Consider the following 11,379-nt stretch of genomic DNA (forward strand, 5'->3'; position numbering starts at 1 on the left):
CTGAGCAGAAGTATGGTCTGTCCAGTATGCTAAGTACCCACATACCTTCCACATCCCAAAGTGATGACTATGGTGACTTTGAAAATGATGACCTTCCACATTCCAAAATGAAGACAGATTTGACGGTCTGTTTGTGACCCTGATGACCCATTTCACTCTGCCAGTATGTGTTCATTTTCAACACATAACACACAAAGAAAAAGGCACAGTGACATGTGTTTACAGTAAACCCTGTAGTCATGATAGCCACACAGAGAGGCAGATTACATCCACATGAAGGATTTAGGCCCACAGCCCAAACATTTACTTTGTAACTTCCATTGAATTTCCATTGAACAACCCCTCACTGGATGGCAGTCCAGTGAAAAGGTTCACTGGACTGCCATCTATTAAACAAAAAGAAGGTTGCAACACAGACAATGATGTAGATAGTCAGTAGTCTTTACTGTCAGGGTGAGTGTTCAGGAAGTCTTTGCTCTGCCCTTCATGGGGCAACTCAGGTGCTCCGGGGGTCGTTTCCGAGGTAACCGGTAGCAGAGGGTGTGTCTGCGGAGCATGAGGAGAGGCGGCAGGGGCAGGCTTTGTGTGGTGGAGGTGTGTGTCATTCCTGTCTGAGGGTCCTCTGTCTGTGGCCCATATCGTCCACGCCTTCAACACACAAACACACACACGAACTCATATGTGACTTGTTCCAGGAAACTAGGCGTATGTCGCGCGTCACTACTTCACAGGAGAACATAAACTTTTACATTTTTATCAAAATGATTTTTTTGGGGCAGAAATGCCTTCTGGAACATGTGAACTTTCATGTGCCTTAATAACAAACTTGTATTCCATCTGTAAATGGGCTATTGTTATTTTACTCCTGTTCTTTAATTACTTGTTACTTTTATTTCTTATTCTTATCTGTATTTTTTAAAACTGCATTGTTAATTAGGGGCTCGTAAGTAAGCATTTCACTGTATTCGGCCCATGTGACTAATACAATTTGATTTGATTTGAAATACAAATACAATTGTTCAATTACGAGCCTAGTTGGTTTAGCCACAGAAAAAGGGGGAGCAACCTTCCCGCTAGCCATTATTGGCTGAGATAATGGACATGCCGAGAGATGAGTTTGGATTGGTCTGCCATGTAGCAGCTTCTGTCTATTTGAGCTGGTCAGTATGTGTAGGTAATCCTGTCTAACGCAGGTGTTATATATATATATATATATATATATATATATATCGTGTAGTAGAGCTGCATGAGTGTTGCTCTCCACTTTCTGGAGGACCAAGTTTTGAAATCAGTAGAATTAGAGTATGATAGCTGAAGAGATGGAGATAACACCTGTCTCCGGATTACATCTTCAAACTAAGTAAGGGCAACCGTGGCATCCGTGACAGGGAGAAGCATCCATTCGGGTAAGATAGACTAGCTAGCTACATTTTCAGTTATTACACATTTCTAATTTTGACAGAAAGTTGTTTTCATTTCAAGTTAAAGTGTATTATTAGCTAGCTAGCTAATGTTATGTGTGTGATCTGTGTAGTAATATTATTTGTATATAAGAGCCATTTGCTTTGCTAGTTATAGCCTAATGTTAGCTAGCTAACGTTGAACCTGGTTTGTTAGCTACCTGCAGATTCATGCAGGGTTCTAACTTCATGAGTTGGGATTATGGTTCATTGTTTAGCTAGCTAGCTACATGTCTTAACAAAATACTCCACTATGCAAGTATCCATTTCAATAGGGTGAGTAAAATGGTCAGTGCGCTGTTCTCTCATTTATGTCTGGAAGTAGCTAGCAAGCTAGCCAACATTAGCCAGTTAGCTTGGGTGCTTGACTGCTGTTGTTAGGAAGGAACGCTCGGATAAACCCTTAAAGAGATGGGTGGGGCTAAAGCTTAAGAGTTTGTGAACGTTGCTGAATGGGTGTAGACAAAGAAGAGCTCTCCAGTAGGTACCAAAATATTCAACGGACATTTTCTCAAAAGTGAGGATACAAGTTTACAACTTTCAAAGCAGAATTACTTTCCCATTGTTCCTCAACCATAGCGTACGATGTACCATTTTCTCTGAGTCTTCTTTTATCCATTGTAAAAAACACAATTTCTAATTTTGCTAAGTAAGACTGAATCGATCCGCTCAGTCACATATATAGAAAGGAATTTGTGACTATTCTACAATTATTCACTGTTTTAAGACTGAGCATGTCTGAACCACACATATACAACAGCATATCCTGTACATCTCTACAAAGATTACCGTTTAAAGCCACTAGGGGGCAGTATGTTGCCCTTGCTGTCCAGTGGTGGAGCCCTCAGGTGACTGAGCCAGAGCAGCCTCTCTCTCTCCCCCCACTCAGGGTCCACATCCTGGGGTGAGTCTGCTCGGCTCCCCCTGGCCCCGCTCCAGTTCCTGTGGATGTACACCTATATTTGTCCTGCACTCTTTTTATGTGAAAGCTCGTCATTGAGATTTCCAATGTATTTATAACAACTGGCAAATAAACTTGAAGGAACTATCCAAAAACGACCCCTACCCCTGAATACTACAAGAAGTGCCTATGGGTAGGGCCTGTTTCTGGATGGGGCTGAACTTGCCTGGGTCTCCCCCTCCACTGGAAGAAGAAGCGTGCCAAGGTATGGGGGCCCATTCTGGAAGGAGGAGGTAGGCTGGCCTCCCTCTGGGGCTTACGCTGCTCCCTCTCAGCCCTATCCCTCCACCTCTTCTCCTGCTCTTCGCTGTTCTCCACTTGCACCCAGTGCAAGAACTCCAGTCGAGGTTGGGTAGGTGGGAGGGGCAAGTAGAATGTTTCCCTGGGAGTGGCCAATGAGTTGGTGACCTGGGCTTTGTGGGCGGTACCTTTCGGAGGGCCCTGCAGGACCAGACGATGCTGCAGGCGAGGCTTGAAGCCTGGGTACCTCATCTCCATGTTGCTGCACAGTAACACCCCTCTCACACTAGCCTGAACTCTCCTACTCTGTAGCTACAGCAACACCTGTTCAATTACCTGTTGCTGCTGGCTGATGAAGTCACTATGTTTCTATAGCAACATGGTCATTGTTGTCTGTCACTGAAAAAAATATAGAGTAAATGGAATAATGTAATTCTAATTCTAGAAAACAACAAGCAAATATAAGTAACCCGATTGTAACATTTCTGAGGTGGGCTTGCTGTCAACAGTCTGAGGGTTTAAAGTTTAAGGTTTCAGATTAAAAGGTTAAAGAGAAAAATCTACCATTGCAATGTTATGGACATTAAAACCTTACTGGATTTAATGCTGTGTCAAATAGCATCAACAACCATAATCTACAAGGCCAAAGAGAACTCAATGTAACTTGATGCGTTTGATTTACTCCTCTGAACTCAACAATCCATTACAAATGCACACATGCAAATGCACTCACAAAAGCTTCCAACTCATCTACCAATGCAGGCTGCCTAGCAACCTGTTGCTATAAGATACTGCTGGGCCTGTCGCCATGGCAGCAGATTCTCACTCTCTCTGCAGCTTTACAACACACACACACCGCACCATTTAGCTGTGCTGTAGGGAGCGTTTCATAAGTCCTTGAGCCTTCCCCGGTCCAGCGAACACCTGTTGTGTACAGAATTCAAATGAGAGAGACACAGAGAGACATACACACACACACACACACACACACAGAGACAGACACACAGAAAGAGACAGAGGCAGAGAGAGAGACAGAGATATACATAGAGAGAGAGAGAGAGAGACAGAGATATACATAGAGAGAGAGAGAGAGACAGAGAAACACAGAGGGAGTGAGACACAGAGAGAGCTAGAGAGACAGAGAAACACAGAGGGAGTGAGACACAGAGAGAGAGCTAGAGAGACAGAGAAACACAGAGAGAAAGAGAGGCAGACACACACAGAGAGACAGACACAGAAAAAGAGAGACAGAGGCAGAGAAAGCGAGAGAGAGAGACAGAGATATACATAGAGAGAGAGAGCTAGAGAGACAGAGAAACACAGAGGGAGTGAGACACAGAGAGAGAGCTAGAGAGACAGAGAAACACAGAGAGAAAGAGAGGCAGACACACACAGAGACAGACACGCATGAATAGAAAGATTGAGAGACACACAGATAGAAAGTGAGAGAGACATAGATAGAGAGAAACAGGGATATAAAGAACAGAGTGAGAAAGACCCATCATGATTCTACATTATCAGATCATGGTATCAATCATGTCATTCATTAATATGAGATGCATTGTCAACTGGGTTAACTGCCTTGCTCAGGGGCACAACATGTTTTTACCTTGTGTAAGGGTGTGAACTGGCGGCAGAGAAGTCAGACGCAGGAGAGAAATAACTGTTTCCAACGGCGCAGTTTATTTACCAAAAACCCACCGGAAAACATAATAAAAATCAATGGGTAACAACCTGCCGCACACCAGTACAGACGTACACATACACTTACAATAAACGATCACCAACAAGGACATGAGGGGGAACAGAGGGTTAAATACACAACATATAATTGATGGGATTGGAACCAGGTGTGATGGAAGACAAGACAAAACCAATGGAAAATGAAAAATGGATCAGCGATGGCTAGAAGGTCGGCGAAGTCGACCGCCGAACACCGCTCGAACAAGGAGAGGGACCAACTTCAGCGGAAGTCGTGACACCTGGTCAGTTTGGTGATTCGATCCAGCAACCTTTCAGTTACTGGCCCAATGCTCTAACCACTAGAGGGAAGGATACGAGAATTAAAAAATATGAAGGAGAGCAGATCTGAAGAGAGGAGAGACATGAAGAAAGGAAAGACGCAGGAGAAAAATATGAGAGAACGGGAAGCAGTGCTTGTTTTCTCTCTCAAATGTTTTCTCTCCCAATGTTGCTATGACGACCTTTCCACTAGATTCCTTTTCATTGTGCTACCTCTCATCCCTCATTCTCACTGCCTTTCAGCCTGCAGGGCGCGTGCATGAGTGTGTGTCTCTGTGACATGCTTTTCTGAAACTTAGTTGCTCAGCTCCCATTACCCCCTCACTTTGCCTAACAGGAATGGTTACACTTCTCCTCAGAGTGCTTCCATCCTTCCGTCCATCCAATCTTCTCTCTCTCTTTCTCTCTCTCTGCTGTCCATATATTGTGCGTTATGTGATAAGGTAAGACTAGGTAAACTTAAACATTTAACACTAAACATGACATTCAATCCTGACTTGGATTAGGGTTAGATGGGTTAGGATTTAGGTTAGATGATTAAAATAAATGTATATTTATATATCTTTATTTGTATTTATAGATGTGCAGCTCTATCATACAATAGACATTCACACACCTACCGTACATAGTTCAACAAGGCTTTGCTGCTCAAACTCAGAGCCGTGTTGAACTATGTAGGCAGGTGACTTGTTAGGGTTTGTTGGGAGAGAATGGAAACTTTTGTGCAATCCTTTTGTCTTTTCTTCTCAATTGTCAGCAGTGGCACAGGAATGGCTGAGGGCATAAACACAGTGACACAAACACACAGTCATTTTCTTTTATACACATACAGAAGGGAGAGGGAGGAGATATAGGGAGAGAGGGAGATGTGGAACGGTTGGAGAGAAAGGGGAGATTGAATCCACTGCTTTACACACACACACACACACACCCACACAGTGCATTAAAGTTTATACAATAGCTACCGGGATTCTTCCTCTGCACGGAAGAGATGCTGATGTCTCTGAAAGCTTTTTTGGTTTTAATAGTTCATTCTCTATGTAGCCAGCACTATGCTCCACTAGACAGCTTTTAAAAAGCAAACCAGTGAGCCAAATGGAAACTCACTCAGCCTGCAATTCAGAGGTATTAAATTATTTTTTTATTTGGAGAGAGAGGGGGAGTAGAGAGGGACAGAAACTCAGATTAAATCATCTTTGGCTTTCCTGCTCAAGACAACTGGCTACTGAGAGAAAGAGACAGAGAGAGAGACAGAGAGAGAGAGAGAGGCTCACACATACTGACTGAGATACAGTGGGGTTGGGGAGAGTGCAGATTCATCCTGTAGAGATCTCCCCACAGCCTCAGAGAGAGAAAAGGATGAATATTTTAAAAAGAGAGAAATACAGAATGGGAAACACATATGTTTTAAGAGGAGAGAGAGGAAGGATGATTTATTGTGGAGCAAGCCATTGACAAAGCAAGACAAAGACAAGCTGACTGAACATTCCTGGAAAAAAACAACTGAAAAGATTGTGGGTTAGGAAAAGAGGGACAGAAGGAAAGAGGACGGATCGAGAGATGCATGCAGTCAACCGTACTCATTCGATGGTAAGGATTATTGTTCATTCGATGGTAAGGATTATTGTTCATTCGATGGTAAGGATTATTGTTCATTCGATGGTAAGGATTATTGTTCATTCGATGGTAAGGATTATTGTTCATTCGATGGTAAGGATTCTTTTTTTGTGAGATGCAAATGTGTGTGTTTGTGTTCGCTTGGACATATGTCTGGGTTAGACACAGATACACTGGCACTGAGGTAAACACATGGACACACACACACGCGCACACACGCACACGCACACACACACACACACACACACACACACACACACACACACACACACACACACACACACACACACACACAGAATCAGAGCAGTAGAAGGAGAAGAGTGCCATCTGTGATGTGCCACAGTGGTGTCATCTCATTTGTGCTAACTGCTCAGACTCTGTCGTGTTTTTGTGTGTGTGTGTGTGCCCGCATGTTTGTGTGTATTGAAGCGATCGAGGCATCAGCATCCAGCACCCTCTCTCTAACCCTCCCTCTCTTTTATCCCTGTCATTCCATTTTCTTTGCTCTCACTCTCTCCCATACCTCCATCTCCCTCTGTCTGTTAGTACAGATAGCTTAGTTCCACTGTAGATTACTACTTCATCCCTCCTACTGCAGTCTCAGCTACAGCCAGACAACCTCCTCTAGTCTTCTCCTTTCCTCCTCGCCCACCTTTCCTCCTCTCCCACCTTTCCTCCTCTCCCACTTTCATCCTCTCACACCTTTCCTCCTCTCCCACCTTTCCCCCTCTTCCTCCTTTCCCCCTCTTCCTCCTCTCCCACCAGCAGGTGTGGATAGAGTGTTGGATCAGTAATCGAAAGGTTGTTGAATTGAATCCCCGAGCTGACAAAGTAAAAATGTGTCGTTCTGCCCATGAACAAGGCAGTTAACCCACTGTTTCCTGGGCGCCGAAGATGTGGATGTCAATTAAGGCAGCCCCTCACACCTCTCTGATTCAGAGGAGTTGGGTTAAATGCAGAAGACACATTTCAGTTGAATACATTCATTTGGACAACTGACTAGGTATCCTCATCTCCTTTTGATATATTCCTCTTCCTCTCATTTCCTTGACACATGGTCTAGTAGTCTCTCTACCCCTTTCTTTCCATTGTGTGAGTGTGTATGTGTTTTATTTCAGACTTCCTCTGTTATCTTAACTGGTAAACACTGCCACCAGGTGGTGACTGGTCGTCATCAGTGCACACTTCGCACGCACAAATATTTTCATTCATTCAAAATATAATTAAAGTAAATAAGAAAAGAGGGACAAAAATCCAATGTATCCAAAAATCAAATGTAATCCATTGCATATGCAAAGAGACTGGAAATCAAATCAAATGGAATGGTTGAGAGTTGAAAGAACAGGAGGTACTCTCTCAACCTGTCCTCTGGCTCTCTAAATGTGTTACAAAACCTGTCCTTAACACATTATCTTCCCCGTCTCTCTCCACCGCTCTCGCTCACTCCTTCTCTCTCTCTGTCAGGTCTCCTTAGTGTGTACAGAGCCATGCCCAGTACACCTGTCGCCACAATGTGACAGCGACCGTCTGACCACGGAGACCATCACCTAGACAGTCCACAACACTCTAGATTCCTATGGCATTGTAACCTGGCAACAGCAGATACCTACAGAGCTGTAACTTGGCAACAACCCTGAGTCACCTCAATCGAATTGCCACCACTGAATCGACTCCTCTGAATCAACTCCTCTGCTGTGAGGATGCTGAGGGTGTCAATGGTCCTACTGCAGAGGCAGCTGGTCCTGTGTGTGTGGGTGTGTGTGTCCAGTGCACTAGTGGTCCATTCCCTGCCATGGAGCGTCTCCTGCCCGGCAGGGTGTGTGTGTCAGATCAAGCCCTGGTTTTCCCCCCAGTCATTGTCCTGCGAGGTTCCAACTGTGGACTGTAACAACCTGTTCCTGACCCAGCTCCCCTCCCCTCTCCCCCTAGACACACACACCCTCTGTCTGCAGAGTAACCTGCTGTCTGCCTTGGAGACACCACTGTTACAGACACTCCCCAACCTCACAGAGCTGGATCTGTCTCAGAACCGCTTCAGCAGTGTTAGGACACTAACCTCAACCCAGCCCCAGACTCCCTCCCTGCGCTCCCTACTCTCCTTGCACATGGAGGAGAACCAGCTCCGGTCCCTGCCCCCTGCCGCCTTCTCTTCCCTGCCTACCCTACAGGAGCTCTTCCTCAGCCACAACCAGCTGGCCTCCCTGGCTCCTAGAGCCTTCTCTGGCTTGGGCTCCCTGCTGCGCCTGCACCTCAACAACAACCACCTGACCTCAATTGACCCCCTCTGGTTCACCACCCTGCCCTGCCTCCAGGTGCTGATGCTGGGGGGAAACCCAGTGGAGGTCCTCCCTGAACGGGGCTTCCAGGCGCTGGCGTCTCTACGCAGCCTGGTGCTGGGGGGCATGGGGCTGAAAGGGTTGCCTGAGAGGGCCCTGGAGGGGCTGGACAGCCTGGAGAGCCTGTCCTTCTACGACAACCTCCTCACCACTGTCCCCACACAGGCCCTGAGGAGGCTCCCAGGCCTGAAGTTCCTGGACCTGAATAAGAACCGTCTGAGTCTGGTTCAGACAGGGGACTTCAGGGACCTGGTCCACCTGACAGAGCTGGGTCTGAACAACATGGAGGAGCTGGTGGCCATCGAGAGGGCAGCCATGGAGAACCTGCCTGAGCTCACCAAGCTGGAGATCACCAACAACCCCCGGCTGTCCTACATCCACCCCCAGGCCTTCTTCCAGCTGGGCAGGCTCGAGAGCCTGATGCTGAACTCCAACGCTCTGACTGCTCTGCACCAACACACTGTCCTGTCTCTGCCCAGACTGAGGGAGGTCAGCCTGCACTCCAACCCCCTCCGCTGTGACTGCCTGTTTCGCTGGGTGGCTGAGGAGCACCCTCACACAGATGCTGATGCACACACAGATACACAGATGCCACAGGCTGTGAGGTTTATCCAGCCCCAGGCCACATTGTGTTCTGAGCCTCCAGAGCTGAGGGCTCGCAGGGTGAGGGAGGTGTCAATCACAGAGATGTCAGCCTCCTGCCTCCCCCTCATCCCCCCTGGCATCCTCCCCCCCTACGTGGGGGTGAGAGAGGGGGAGAGGCTGGCCCTGCATTGTCGCGCCCTGGCAGAGCCTCAGCCCACAATCTACTGGGTCACTCCTTCTGGACAGAGACTGGGATCATCCAACAACACCCACAGCCACAAGCCTGCATCCAGACACTACTCCAAGCCTGCATCTAGACCCTTCTCCAAGCCTGCATCCAGACCCTACTCCAAGCCTGGATCCAGACCCTACTTCAAGCCTCGATCCAGCCTCAACTCCAAACCTGCATCCAGACCCTACTCCAAGCCTGCATCCAGACCCTTCTCCAAGCCTGGATCCAGACCCTACTCCAAGCCTATCTCCAGCCTCAACTCCAAGCCTGCATCCAGCCAGACATCCAACTACTCCTCTTACCATTCCCACTTACCCAGCCCAGCATCTGGTAATGCCTCTGTCCTCTTTTCCAGCCTCACCCCTTCCTCTCCCCCCCTCCTCTCCTCCCCTGCCTACCGGCTCCTGCCAGAGGGAACATTGGAGATCGTCATGGTGACATCCCGGGATTCGGGTCTGTACACCTGTGTGGCTGAGAACACACTGGGGGCCGACACTCACAGTGTGACTGTAGGGGTGCAGGGGCCAGGGAAGGGGTTGAGGCAACAGATGTTGGAGGGTAGAGGATAGGGGTTAAAGAAGAGGGTTTTGAGGGAAGGGAGGTCACATGAGGGCAAGGGTCAAGACAGCAAGCATGAGGAGCAGCACACATATGAGTAAAGCCTAGCTATATAAATAATGAATGATATTATACACATAACAACATACACACATACTTGCAGTACATCGTTTCCAAAGATACCATCGCTTCCAGGGATTATTTATAGGATAGATATGGCTACCACTCTTGGCGGGGGTGCGGTTGTAGGTGGTTGTGAAGCCCAATCCAGGAGGCACATGTCCTGCCGCAGTTGGGACATGTTAGGGCTGAATCTGGAGATGCTTGTGGGAGTGGTTGGGAGCATTGGGGCCTGTAAATAGGACATATGACACAGTGGCAGTACATACGACAGTGTTGTACAGTCAGATATGTATATATTTTATATATACAGTACATTTGGAAAGTATTAAGACCCCTTGACTTTTTTCACATTTTGTTATGTTACAGCCTTGTTCTAAAATTGATGAAACAGTTTTTTTCTCTAATCAATCTACACACAATACTCCATAATGACAAAACAAAAACAGGTTTTTAGAAAGTTTTAAAAAGGTATTAAAACAACAACTGAAATATGACATTTACATAAGTATTCAGACCCTTTACTCAGTACTTTGGGGCGACAGGGTAGTCTAGTGGTTAGAGCGTTGGACTAGTAACCGAAAGGTTGCAAGTTCGAATCCCTGAGCTGACAAGGTACAAATCTGTCGTTCTGCCCCTGAACAGGCAGTTAACCCACTGTTCCTAGGCCGTCATTGAAAATAAGAATTTATACTTAACTGACTAAAATAAAGGTAAAATAAAACCATTAAGGAAGGAAGAGGAAGAGTCTTGGTGGTTCCAAACTTCTTCCCTTTAAGAATGATGGAGGCCGCTGTGTTCTTGGGGACAGTCACGTCAACGCTCCAGATCTGTGCCATGACACAATCCTGTCTCAGAGTTCTACGGACAATTCCTTCAACCTCATGGCTTGGTTTTTGCTCTGACGTGCACTGTCAACTGTGGGACCTTATGTAGAATATATTATCAAAAGTGTCTGTTTTTGTTTTGTCATTATGGGGTATTGTGTATAGACTGATGCGGACATTTTCCACAAAATGTGGAAAAAGGGAAGGGGTCTGAATACTTTCCGAGTGCACTGTATGCATAGGCCTACACATTGACATGGTTTTAGTTTGTATAAAGAGGACACTCAAACTGTGGTACTTGCCATAGAGAAAATAAATGGACTATTACAGGAGAGAAGTATTCTTCACTTACACAAGGGGACAGGCATTTTCCAAACAGTGTCATTTTATTGTAGCCTATCCCTGCCTTCTTTGAGGTTTT

The 11,379-nt window shown here is 46.4% G+C and overlaps 2 protein-coding genes across 2 annotated transcripts; one reads left to right on the forward strand and one right to left on the reverse strand.

Moving 5' to 3' along the window:
• Positions 1-107: 107 nt before the first annotated feature.
• Positions 108-4,508, reverse strand: LOC121840075 (testis-expressed protein 52-like). The gene is made up of 4 exons (XM_042301618.1): positions 4,271-4,508; positions 2,588-3,585; positions 2,250-2,402; positions 108-648 (listed from the first exon to the last, which is right to left on the reverse strand). The coding sequence occupies exons 2-4, from the start codon at positions 2,917-2,919 to the stop codon at positions 462-464; spliced, it is 672 nt and encodes a 223-aa protein (XP_042157552.1). The 5' UTR covers positions 2,920-3,585; positions 4,271-4,508; the 3' UTR covers positions 108-461.
• Positions 4,509-5,578: 1,070 nt separating this feature from the next.
• On the forward strand, positions 5,579-10,495 carry LOC112218667 (leucine-rich repeat neuronal protein 2). The gene is made up of 2 exons (XM_024379667.2): positions 5,579-6,273; positions 7,765-10,495. The coding sequence occupies exon 2, from the start codon at positions 8,001-8,003 to the stop codon at positions 10,020-10,022; it is 2,022 nt and encodes a 673-aa protein (XP_024235435.1). The 5' UTR covers positions 5,579-6,273; positions 7,765-8,000; the 3' UTR covers positions 10,023-10,495.
• Positions 10,496-11,379: the final 884 nt, after the last annotated feature.

The sequence above is a fragment of the Oncorhynchus tshawytscha genome, linkage group LG19 (assembly GCF_018296145.1).
Source record: "Oncorhynchus tshawytscha isolate Ot180627B linkage group LG19, Otsh_v2.0, whole genome shotgun sequence".
In the NCBI taxonomy this organism is placed as follows: Eukaryota; Metazoa; Chordata; class Actinopteri; order Salmoniformes; family Salmonidae; genus Oncorhynchus; species Oncorhynchus tshawytscha.